Source organism: Bubalus bubalis, chromosome 6, assembly GCF_019923935.1.
Source record: "Bubalus bubalis isolate 160015118507 breed Murrah chromosome 6, NDDB_SH_1, whole genome shotgun sequence".
Classification (NCBI taxonomy): Eukaryota; Metazoa; Chordata; class Mammalia; order Artiodactyla; family Bovidae; genus Bubalus; species Bubalus bubalis.
The window spans coordinates 24,309,214-24,322,007 of record NC_059162.1 but is presented as its reverse complement, the minus strand read 5'-3'; the positions used below and the strand labels follow the sequence as shown (position 1 = coordinate 24,322,007).

General features: G+C 48.8%; 1 protein-coding gene and 1 long non-coding RNA gene across 4 annotated transcripts in view; both read right to left on the bottom strand.

Annotated features, from left to right (window-relative positions):
• Positions 1-12,271, bottom strand: part of TBX15 (T-box transcription factor 15) — a 125,813-nt gene extending 113,542 nt beyond the window's left edge. The window contains exon 1 of one of the 3 annotated variants that reach the window (XM_045166058.1): positions 12,251-12,271. Coding sequence is in view for 1 of the 3 variants with exons in the window: in XM_006049364.4 (XP_006049426.3) it covers positions 10,888-11,092 (205 nt within the window). In the remaining 2 variants the exon portion in view is untranslated. Of the gene's footprint in view, positions 1-10,887; positions 12,169-12,250 lie in introns of those variants that run through there. The other 2 variants (XM_006049364.4, XR_006641196.1) reach the window with 2 other exon arrangements.
• LOC123334002 lies at positions 2,405-10,876 on the bottom strand. Its single transcript, XR_006551703.2, has 2 exons — positions 5,153-10,876; positions 2,405-2,985 (listed from the first exon to the last, which is right to left on the bottom strand). It is a non-coding gene; the product is annotated as an uncharacterized LOC123334002 (long non-coding RNA).
• Positions 12,272-12,794: the final 523 nt, after the last annotated feature.

Here is a 12,794-nt window from a genome sequence, read left to right as displayed (position 1 = left end):
ACCTGACCTTTGTGGGATTTCTGGGCTCCAAAAACTAACCAAAGAGAAACACACAGGAGTTATTCCACTTCCCTGCATCCAGAAAGGCCCCTCTGTCTGCTGCCAGAATGGAGTTCCTGAAGAGCTGGTAAAGCTGAGGCTCCCCAGCCATAGTCCCTGCCCAGACCCTCTTCCTACCGTTTGCCAGCTGGCTGATCCCCACCCTTGAAAGCCCTCTGTCCCTCCCTCCGGTGCTCACTCAGGTGCTGGCTTCCTGCCTCAGTGGAACCCTGAAAGCAATGGCTCTCAAAGTTCAGTTTGACTTAAGCCATGCACACTTAAAATCCTGTCCTCTGTCTCCAACCATAGGCTATGTACACCAAGTGGGGATCCCACTTCAAACATCCCATTTAAAGCAAAAGACTGGGGGAGAGGGATACTGGCTATAGTAATTTACAATCTTCAACAGTTTCTTATGTAAACTAGTCACTAAGGTGAGTAATCACTATCAGTTCAATTGATAGGAATAATAGGCACCATGCTAAATTCTTTTTCTTTAAATGTGCACTATCTCATTTAGTCCTCACAACCACCTTCTGATGAATACATTTCTTACTACCGATGCAGAAACTGGGGTTGATAGAGATTAAGTAATTTGCCCAAGTGTTGGAACTAGGGCTCAGACACAAGCTGTTTAACCCCAGAAACCTGAGCTTTTAACCATTCTACAATCCACCCATTGTAACAAATTTAAACGATAATACAAATAACTATCTCATTAGAGTGTTCTGGAAAATCTACATACATATATAATTGTTATATATAATTATTTGGAATATATATTGTTATATATCGCATTACATTATTATACATAATATATAACAATATATATTTATACATATTACATTATATTGATAGTATATAATTATATAACAGCACAGTGGCTGGCACATAGTGTTCAATAAATTGGTTATCATTGCTCTTATTGCATTATCATTATATTTTTATTATTTACTGTTTGCTCTGTGCCAGCCACCTGCACCAGGCTCTAGACATATAAAGCAATGAAGACAGCCCCACAGCAGTTTATAGGGCAATAGTGAGAGAGGATGACCAGTAAATCTAAAATTCCATAACAATAGAAATTCTGCACAGGGGCTAGAGCAGCAGAGAACAGGGCAGCAACTGAGGGGGGGAGCTGTCACTGGGGTTCCAACTGTAGAAGTCTATAAGGAAATAAAGTCCTACAAGATAGAAACATGAGATACCCTCCTCGGTGTGTCCTGGGCCCAGTCTTTTCGTCTGACCCTGCCCTCAAGTTCAGCAGCTATGAATAGAGGTCTTGAATGCTAAGCTGTCTTCTGATCTATCTTGTTGACAAGCGTTTTGCCTGTTACTAAGTCATCCTTTTAGCATTCTCACATCTCTGCCAGATCAAGATCTCGGCTTAGCAGACTGGACATGGAAAATAGTTCCTAGTGCTTTCTATCAGGCTCAGATAGAAAAGAGGGGCAACTGATTCTTGGGGGGTGGAGCCAGGTGGGAGGGTGGTCCACCAATTCAGTTTACCAGTGCTTAAGTTGCTTTCCTCAGTCTTCATTTTTTTCAAATCCATAGAATTTTTCCAGCTATTTCTGAGAATGGCAGAAAAAATGTTAGAAGCAAAAATAACTTGTATTTCTTTTAAATTCAGTAATGCCATAGAACTCTTTTGGCAGGAGAGTCCTGGGCGTTCACACAAGCAACAATAGGTTATATCAAACACAAAGACTAGAAATCACTGATCCGGGACTTCTGAACATATGATATTAATCTAAAACTTTTCAAGAGCTTTATGGAAGCTCTTAATTCTAGCTATAAAAATCTTTTTTTTTTTTTGGTCTTATGCTGCTGTTACTTTCTACAACTGCAGTAAAACTTCCCTCATTCCAACAAAGTAAAGGATGTCAGTTCAGTTCAGTTCAGTCGCTCAGTCGTGTCCGACTCTGCGACCCCATGAATTGCAGCACACCAGGCCTCCCTGTCCATCACCAACTCCCGGATGAGTCAAGTGATAGCTAAGTTGTATTAGGAGGAAAAAATAATTTTTTTTTAAGTTAACAGGATTACAGAATCTTATAGCTAAAGGGGCCTCAGGTGTTATTTAAGCCTCTCTCGTATTTCATGAACTAGGAACCAAGGCCTCATCAGTGGCTACGAACCAACTTTAAAACTTTTTTTTTCACCATTTATATGTCTGCCTTTAAAACCAATATCCTCAGTTCCAACATTAATAACAAAGCTTGCACTAGAATCTAGTCTAATTTAAGTTAGTGTAGTCCACTTCCTATCTTAATACATGGATATAATCTAGAATACAAGGGCTTGTGTCGAATGTAGTGTAGTGAAGACTCAAAGATAGCCATGTAAGCAATTAAAGTTTCTGAAATGTTTCACAATTCAGTATGCCTCTGCAAGCTTGCGTATACAATTAATTTTCTAACTAAGCCCTTTCTTTTCATATACAGTGCATAGATATATATACACGGAGCCCTTCTCCAGTTTTGCTGCAAACAAAGAAATCAAAGTATTAGGCAAGTGAATTAAGAAAGATTTATCATATCCAGGGAGAGCATTGCTGCATTCACAACCACTTACGGCCCAAATGCTTGCCCCTCCCCACTGTGAAAAGCGAGTATTTTTCAGTAGCAAGAATGGGAGGCCTGAAACAGCCAAGTCACCTATCCACTAGGTTACAATTCTGGGCCCTGGGACCTGGTGTGATTGATGCTTGGGAACCAGGATGCCTCGAGGCGGGACTTCCCTCGCAGCGAACGCTCAGCTCTTGAAGGGAGGCCATCTGGCTGGCTTCTTGCAGAATATAGTCATTTCTCAGTCTACTTAGTAAAGCTGAGTGATTTCTTTGCTTTTCTGAGAAACGCATTACTTCATTGTTTCAAATCTCCAAGAACAGCATGAAGAACAATTGCCTGCTGTCCCTTTGTCTCGGTGGGCAACGCGGGCTTCCTGAAAAGAAGAATATCTGGGTTATGAGTCCCACGCATCCGGGAATCATCTGCGTTTCGAACGGACAAAATGACTTTCCTTTTTAACGGGCTGGCTATGATAGTGACTGACCCTAGAAATCACCCATTTGGAAATGGTTAGGGATTTTAAAACTCTACGAGCCGAGGGCTTCTTGGTTTCTAATTGCTGATGTTTGAAGTGCGTTTGATTCCCCGAAAATGTGTTTAGCCTGATGAAAGCAAAAGCTCAAACTCCCCCAGGGCGCGAGGTGTAAGATCCTTGGATCCAGTTTGATTTGAAGTTGGGTTGGGGTTCCCCGCCACCACCGCCTCCGATTTTTCTTTGGGAGGGGGGACGGGAATCTTTCATCAAAGCCCTCCTGATTACCCCCACAGTCCCTGCATTTCTCCAGAATGTAAGCAGAGCTGAGAAATGCACCCACTATCCCTCAGTATGCCGGCCCTGGTTTCAAAGGCTCCGCGGCAACTGCGGGCCCACGGATCGGCCAGGCCCAGCCTCGAGAGCCGAAGCAGGGAACCCCGCCCGCGCGCCCCGAGGCTCGGCCGCCGCTCCCTCGCCGAGGCGGCCGAGACCCGGGCAAGTAGCGAGGGGCGGAGGGCCGGCAGGCGCGACCGCTGCCCAATTCGCCGACTCGTGACAGTCACCCGAGGGGCCCTGGTTTCCCACGGATGGTTTCACATTAAGAGATGCAATCCCAATGCCTTCCTCAATGAAACGTCATCTGAATTTTTTTTTTTTAAGGGGGTAAAAATGAGCGACCGAGGTGTGTGTAGGAGGTTGGAGTAAGGGAAAAGGATGTCGGGGTGCGGGGAGGTGACGGGAAAGGGGAAAGTCAAAGGGAGCTAACTGCTTTCCAAGCCCCGATCTGGAGATTTTGACATTACGCTCTGGGCCGTGGGATAGCAAAAGAAAGTCAGGGGGTGTTCGGGGTCAGAATTTTGGTTCACCCGGTGGAGAACTAGGCACTGAACTCTAAGGATCCAGCTAGGTGTATAATGATGATCTTGTAAAAGGAACTCTACTGTTATCTGTAGCGTTTTGGTTTTTAAAAGAAGGCTATATTAGGAGATTACTCCTGCAATCCACAATTAGGGGGTTGATGCTTTGCTGTTGCAATCCTCTAAAGTGTGTGACAACTGGGAAATAGCTCAGCAAATATACTGCAGACAATATAAAGACAAGATTTTAATACATTTCCTATATTCTTAAATTATTTCCCTCAAATCACAGTGTTTCTCTCATGATTTCTATTAACCATCATTATTATCCAGACTTCTCTTAGTGGTTCCCTTAAGTCTCCTCTTGGGAGAAGATGAAATTTCTCTTCGGAATACAAGGCAGCCTCTGTCCATCCAAAAGGAAGATGGCATTATTCACAAAATAAAGAAAAATTTAGACATTAGAAAAATTTCCACTCTCCTTGTTCTTTTCAATTACACCTGCACAGTCTCATTTTCTGGTGTTTTCTTTTAGCCTTTAGTCAAAATCAATTAATTTGAAAGTTAAATAAAAATTCCAGTAACTATAAGTTTCAGGTCCGGGATACCCTTGAATTGTCAAAGGATATCTAGATATGACAAAATCTCTGGCCCCCCCAGATTTTAGATATTCCCAGTTTGTTAAACTGGCTCCAAACAGGAAAAAAAAGAAAAAAAAAAGCAGTTTCTTTTCTCTGAAATTTTATCTATGACCTATTCAGAACTTGATGTTCACGCATAAATTTGTATATAAACACATGCAAATTTTACAGAATAAAAAGTAGTGATTTCAGGGCCTATTTTCACTTCTGGCATCAAAAACTCATCATCAGTTTGTAGTCAGTAAAAATGTCCTGCCCTGCCTCAAAGTGAAGCCATTAATGGCAGGGAATAAATGTTGATTTGTTGTCACCAGTTGCAATTCCCCACCTCTTTCCATTTCACCTCCGGTCCTCCCTACTGAGTCTCATTTTCCACCCTGACACTTAGAACAAGGGCCTCACTTAAATTAACTAATGATTATCCATGCCCGGAGAAGTGTAAACAGACCTTAATTTCTAAATTTGCTAATTGCTCTAACCAGTGTAGACCCCTGAGTATCTCAGTCATGCACATATAAAATTCAAAGCTCACTAGAAACCAGAAAAGGCAAAGCAAAAATAAATCACCTGGATGAGAGGAAGAAGGGACAAAGATTCCACGTTCCATCAGCTCCCTACTTTTCTCTGTGAAAAAATATCCCCAAAAGTTAAAACTTAAAAAGCCACTCAAATATTCTCCCCTTGCTTAACTACTTTGTCTTTTGGGAGTAAGAAAGCAATAACCAGTTACACCCTTGAACAATCATTGGACAGATTTCTGCATTTCCAGAAAGGAAAGTGAAATGCCAATCTGTTCTTTATCCCTGTGGAATTTGCACAGTCCAGCCTGGCTTACAAAAAAAAAAAAAAATCTACCATCACCTAGAGAAGAAACTTTCAGATTTAAGAAGTAATCATTTTTCTCCTGGGGTATGAGAAATAAACTTCTGTTAGAGTCCATAACCAGGATCTCAAAAAAAGTGCTCTCATCTTACTAATATTATAATTTTGGCAATACAGAAAAGGATTGTGACAGACCTGGAATATTTCACTCTTTAATGCTAGCAATGCCCTTAGAGAGGCTTGGATGAACAAAATGTTTCGGTCTTCTGAGCCAAAATGTATTTGTCCCTCCCTCTTTGTGGCCCAAAATGAAGGATTCATGATGAGGGACTTGCTTCCATTAAACTTGTCCACACAAAGGAAATTATACAAATATATCGGGGTACACAAACCACCAATACCCAATCATTTCAGTTTTAGCTCCCAGGTTAAGCATTTCATACCATTTTTGGCTTGCTCCTCACGTGCCAGGTATATTAATTAAATATGCTAATCTAATTTTCTTTAATAATTAAAAGATGTTCAAGACACCATCTGAAGTAATGGGGGAACGCACAGGAAATGGCAGCCGATATGCAGATATACATATCAATATAATTTAGATCCAAATTCCACTGTAAGAAATTTAATTCCCCTTTCCCCCTGCATGAACGTCACCTCGTGAACTTTTCTTTCTGGGAGTTTTTGCGTATAAAATCAGGAAACCCAAAGGCGCTAGTTCTGAATCCAAATAAAGTGTTCTATAAGAAAGAGCGTTGGGTTGGGCGTGGAAGACGCGAATTTAGAATCGCTGCGCACCTAGGCTGTAAGCTGATCTGTCCAGGAAAGCCTTCACCGCCCATTAGGCTTGTGCTCTTCGGACCGGTCTCCGAGAGGCAGGAGCCAGCCGGGCAAGGGGCTGCCCTGCACCGAGTAGCCAAGAAGCCAAAACACCGCCCCGCCCCACCCCCATCTCCCGCGCGCGCGCCTTCCACACGCTTTACACCCATTTCTGAAACCTCCCTCCCCTGCAAGTGGAGGTGGCGGGATACAAGGGGGCGACCTGCGGAGGTGCAAACCACAGCCCAATCCACTTTCCTTCCACCACAGTCCAAACTCTGGGCATCAGGATTTCCTCCATTCCCTGTCCTCCCCACTGTCCTCGAGCACTTTGCTCCATTCATGGGATAAAACGCGTTAAAATAATCTCCTTCCGAGTGCCTTCCGTCTTGCTATCACGCCAGGACTGGAGTTTTACGCAGAACGTCTCCATTCCCTTCCCCACCTCTCTGGGGACACTGCGGTGCGCTCTCCCAGACCGTGCAAAAAAAAGGCATTTGGCAGTCAGGCCCCAGCAAACCACCATCCTAACCCGGCCTACAACGAATTCAGACCTTGCCTACCCCTTCACTCCCTTTCGGATTCGTGACACAATGTCATTTACCAAAGAGGCAGCCACAGTGGAAGACTGTTTTGACCTGACACCCAGGTCACGTTCAGAAGGCCCCACACTTGGCTTCTTTGCAGGGCGCAGAGCCTGCACCTCTAGGCCTGCACGGGCGTCGGGACGCACGCACCACCAAGGAACAGAAGTTCTTCCGGAGAAAGACCTTTAAGCGTCTTGCGCCGCGCGCCTCCTACCCTAACACTAGAGTCCAAGCCGCGGCCTGCGCCCTGGCTGGTGCTTGCCTTGCACAAGTATATTCTCCCCCACAGTCTCAAACGCATCGCTTTTCCTCGTTACTTAAACATAAGTGAAGAATCATTTCCTCTGTTTTAAATCTTGGAGTTCTACTCTGAGCGAACAAACCATAAACTGGCAGATTAATCCCCGTGACAAGTTAATTTTGATAATTCGAAGGAAGCAAGGGCCCTGGGAACTGCGAGGGCTTTTTCTTGTCTTATTCTACTACAGGTTGCGCAGCCGGCCGCCTGGGAGAACGCGAGCGCCGGACGTGAGTGCACGTGCGTGCGGATCTCCCTGGCGTTATTGGGTGTGCCTGCTTTGTGTGCCCACCCGCGTGCGTCGCCACCTCCTCAGGCCGCCGCCGAACGCCTTGGCTGCAGAGGCTCAGGCCTACGGGCTTCGGAGGGGGAAATCCCTTCGCAGAAGGTTTAAATTATTTTTCTCCGCGGGGGATCGGGCTTCGGTCGCACTGGGCTGTGGATTTGGGCGGGAAAGGCCCAAACCGGAGCTGGGGAAGCCGGGTGGAGCAGAGGCTGCGGTCCGAACGCAGATGGCGCCGCCGCGTGCCCGAAATACACTTCCAAGGCCGCAGCCGCCGGAGCAGCTGTTCCCGGCGATCGTGGCTCCAAAGTTTCCTCCGTTGCTGTTGTGTGAGAGGCGGCGGGCAAGCCAACCCGAGAGCCAGGCTTTTCGGAGACGGGTTTTGAGACCCTCCCCAGCCCGCAGAGGCTGAGTTTCCTGGCGGCTTCTCCGAAAGACTAGAGCGCTGGCCTTGGTGTGAAAATGAGGGTACCTCGCAGGCCCTCCTCCAGGGCCCTGAGAGCCTCAGGGTCTGGGGGAGGCGGGGAACCACCAGGCTTGGTGGAAAATTTTGAAATACATACTGTGTGTCCTCTGATGTGTGAAGACCTACAGCGAGCAGGCCGGGCCGGTCCCCCGCTGCTGCAGGTTGGCGCCCCAGGCTGCGGGCGCGCTCGGCGCCAACTAAAGCCAGCTCTGTCCGGACGCCGAAAGAAAAACGGGCTGTGAAAAAGCAAAAGCCACGTCTTTGAGGAAAAAATAAATAAATAAATAAAAGCTGAGCATTAAAATCGGACCCCTAAGTTACCTGTAGATGCCGGGATTTTGAGGGAGGGCTGAAATGATGGTACGGGTCAGAGAGAATGATAAATAGAGAATGATAAATACAGCTGATCTAAGGCGGATGGCCAGTGTACGTGTGCATGTTTGTTTAATTCCCCCAGGCCCTTGGTAATATTCTTGTCGTGGTGGGGTTTTTTCCTGTTCCTGATTTCTCATCGGCCTAGGGCAGCTGAGCCCCACAGTGAGTCCAGCCCCTCTTGTGCTAATTGGGAGAAGAAAGTTTAAAGACAATGGCAAGGCCCAGCCGGGCAGAGACACGGCCCTGGGCATGATGGGAGTCCCTGCGCCCCCTTTCCCGCCTCCACCATACACACATCTTTACACGTGGCCCTGCCTTTGTATTGTTAGGGGTCTGTATTAAAGACAAAAAGAAAGGTCTAAAAGGAACCCCAAGCCCTCCAGTGTTACCCTCCAGGCTCAAAGCCCAAAGCTCTGCCTCCTCCACTCCCCTGACTGCAAAGCCTCCACATCGGAGCGCTCTTTGAATGAAAGATCTGTTTTTCATCCTACATCCTGTTTGTCCTGGTCCTAAGAGTCTTGGCCACTGCAGGGACCTTGGAGATTCCCCTGGTCCACCACCGAACGAGGCTCAGCAGGATGCAGCCCGGCTCTGAAAAAGGCACCTCCAGTGCTCTTGGCTTCCAGCTATTTCCTCCTCCTGGACCTTTGCCCCACAAACATATTTCGTTTTCTCTAACCCAAAGGCCCTTTAAAAAAAAAGTTATAAAGGTAATGGGAACTCATTACCTCAACTCTCTGTCAGGTAAAGTTCTCTATTAGGTCCTCAACCCCTACCCCCATCCTGGAGGATCGAGGAAACAGCATTCTGGACACCAGGTCCTCCTGTTCACATCCCTGAACTGGTCTCTCCTTGTTTCAAATCTTCATTTTTCTCTCCTCATTATTTTCTGAGAAGAACTTCAGAAAGAAAACTGCCAGCTGAGTCCCCTATTATGATCCGAGTGTTGATCCTTTTGGACACGCGACCCTACACCAGCTCCCTATGACCTGTATCCCCTCTCCCAGAGAAAAGTACCGGAGGACAGGACAGAGCGTCTGCATACTCAGTTAAGTAACTTCTCCCTTTTCCACCATCGCAAAAATAAAATAAAATAACCTCCCCAATTATGAGCTGTCCTAAGACCTGAAAGAACTTCCACTAAACTGTGTGAAGGCCCAAAGGAGATTTTGACAACAAATAAGTGCGGTGAGGAAATAGGGTCTGTCCAGAGATGGGAAACACACATTAGCCACGCGTTCCTTTCTGGATTGCCCACACAGGGGTCCGCGTGGACAGGCACCCGCATCCAAATACAGGGAAAGGCTTGAGCGGACGAAATAAATCTCCTTTTAATTTTCTTTTCATCGACTAATAAAAATAATTCCCCAGCACTAAACCCAAATACCGTAACCGGCCACAAGAACATGGAGAATTCATAAAACTCTGTCTCTGCAGGTCACCCGCTAATCGCGTTATTATTAGCCTCGGGAGCATGGAAATTGAACTGTCACTGCCGAAAGAGAAAATGTAAGCGACAGCTGTCTCTCCTTGGATCGGCCAGTTTTCCAGCCCCCAAGCTCCTTCCTGGGCCTCAAGCTGGGTCCCCAAGCTCGTGGGCCTGCGGCCGCCCTCATCTCTTTACGGTCCGCCGCCCCCTTCCGACTTGCCGGCGCTCTGACCCAAATCTACTCCCCAGCCCTAGCTGGTCAGCAGGAGCACCTCCCGAAAAGTTTTACAAATCCTGGCTGGAAAGTTTCTGAAGCGCTAAACCAAGCAGTGAGCGTAGCCTGAGTGTGTGTGTGTGTGTGTGCGCGCGCGCGCAAAATTCTTCCGACAACAGCTGTTCCCCCGGACTGTTTTGCACAGTTGAAATCTTGGCACTTAATACAAAACGTTAAGTTGTTCCCCGCCCATTCTAAGATTCTGTTAAAATATTGACATCGACATCCGCCCGGTGTTTTACATTTTATGTGCATATAACTGTGCATAGAATGCGTACAAATCCAACCCGTTACTGCACCGTTCCCCACAAATACGCAAAGACATGGGCTCTTTAGAGTGGTCCCGGGCGCAGCGTAAGGAGGCTAACACCCATTCCTCTTTCCACAAATGCGGACGAAGTAGAAATATAATTGTGCTCCCTCGTCGAAGGGAGTAGGAGAAACACAACAACTTGAGTCCCAGAAATGTTGGTGGGGGAAGGGAAAGGACCGAGGTTGCAGGCTAAATGGGACAAACGGCAATTTCCACAGGGATGTTAGGACGGAGAATTCCGTGCCAGTCCTCGGAGCTCTCAGAAGCGAGTCCCAGCTCCTCTGCGATCGGGCCGTTGCCTTCGATCCTCGCCCCTCTTAACCCCAGGGGCCTGCAGCCCTCTCAGCGGCGGACACGGAGAACACTGAATTCTGCTCCCAAAAAGAGAAGGGGATGCGAGCAAGTAGGCCTTCTGGCTTGAGGTTGGCGACGAAACTGCAAGGATCAGGCCAGTTCCCCCAAATTGGTTCCAGCGAATTAGGGGAAACCTCAAGGCATTGCGCAAAGAAAAAGAAACCGGCGTTGGACTAAGACGGCGTCACGGTCAGGGCCTTCCTACTCGCCACTCTCCCCGCCGGCTGGCCTCCCCGCGTCTCCCCTCCGCCCGCCTCCCGCGTTCCGGCTCCACGCACTCACCCGGGTGAGGCTCCAGGCCGTGCGCACCCGCGTCCTCCGCGTCTCCGAGTGGGCCCGCGGGGCTCAGCGCCTCCATGGACAGGTCCAGCCCCTTCTCCTCCCAGTCTCGCAGCTTCCGCTTTTTATTTGAGCCGATCAAGGCTTCAACGGAGAAGGCATGTGCTCGAGAGCTCAGGGCGACTGCAGATCTTCTCCTTTCACTCATCTTAGCCGCCCGCACCCCGGCTCCCGCTCGCCCCCACTGTAGAGGGAGCAGCCCGAGCCCTCACGCTCCGAGCGCCCACCGGGCCGGGCCCGGGAGAGGCGGCGGCGAGGCGGCCAAGACTGAGGCAGCGGCTCCGCGGGTCCTGGGCACCCTCCCCCTGCGCCCTGCACGGCCGGCTAGGACCGACGTCCTTGGCTGCCCCAGCCGCTAGGAACGTGCGCCCGGAGCGCCACCCGCTCGCTGCATGAGCGCCCGAGTCCTGCTTCCCACCCACCCGGGCAGGCGCTCACAGGCGGTGTAGACTGGACTTCATCATTTTTTTATTCTCTCTCCCTCCTCCCTCTCCCTTTCTCTCCTCCCTCTCCCTCTTCCTCTCTTGGTCTTCCCGTCCTTGCTCTGATCCAAACTTCTGGGAAACTTTTTTTTCTAAATTCCTCCCTTCCCGAGGAGCTGGGGGCAGGCGGTGCGCTCCTGTCCGAGGGGCAAGGGAGAGGGAGGGGGGAGGAAGAGAAAGACTGAGGGGGGGAAAAAAAGCCAGCCCCCGACCAATGGCGAAGAGGGAACTGGAGAAACCCTGAGAACGCGGGCCAATGAAAAGGGGGGAGAGACTGAGGCTCGCGCCAAGGCTCCGCGCTGGCTGTCCCCGGGATGCTCCTGGGCCGATTTTAACTCCTGGCTTCCCGGTCCCCCACGATTCCTCGTGGTGGGGGGTGGGGGTGAAAGTCGAGGTCAGATCTGTGCCGTTACAAACTCCTGTAAGTCCCAAATTCATACCTTTTCCTCTCAAATCTGCTAGGTCTCATAGTCGCTGCAAGCGTAGGGTCATTTTAAATGCGGAGCTGGAACTGAGGGGCTCCGACAAAACGTCAACCTGTCCAAATACACCAGAAAACGATTCCAATAAAATCGCGCTTGCCCCCCAGATGCTTTCAGATCTGCTAGTTCCCTCGCTTCATAGGTTCCTATTTTCCTGTTTAAAGATTTCTAAGTAACTCTGATTAAGGCAAAACGAAAGAAACAAACAAGAAAGCCTCGTTACTACCCAAGGTCTTGTCATTGGAAACATAAAGATCGCTGCCTCCTTCCAGCTCTACCTGGCAGAGAAGGTGACGTAGGCGCCCTCAAAGAGAGAGGCCGGCGTAGGGGCACCCGGCTTACCAAGCGCTTGGCAGGCGGATCCTGACTGTGCCCCCGCACGCAGCAAATGCTGTCCTTCCGTTCGGCGTGGATGCTAAACCGAGCTTCGCCTGCTCGGGGCGCTGGCTCTGGAGAACCCGCCGAGAGGGGCTGGCCGAGGGCAGACGGGAACTTTGACAGCGCAGACGGAGCTTTTTCAAAATTCCCTTCAAACCCGATCACCTCGGGAGCCCGGCTCTCCCCGCCCCACTGATCCTCCCCATCGTAAAAAAAAAAAAAAAAAAATCTTTCAGGACAGCGTGGTTGTCGGGATTTCTAAGGGACTTAAATCCAATACTTTGGGCCATCCTGATTTCACACACTCCCTCCCAGGTTACGCTACTGGTCTCGGGCCGCTGGAGACCCCGAGCGCACGCAATCCAGGGCAGAGCGAGTTTAGAGGGGCCAAGAAGTTTATCCTGCCAAGCTGGCAAAAGTCTCAGATTTCGCGGAGGACGGCCCAGGCTACGATCCGATCGTCCCAGCGCCCTGGTCCAGAGCTTCTATCCCAGTGCAAGAAAGAGGC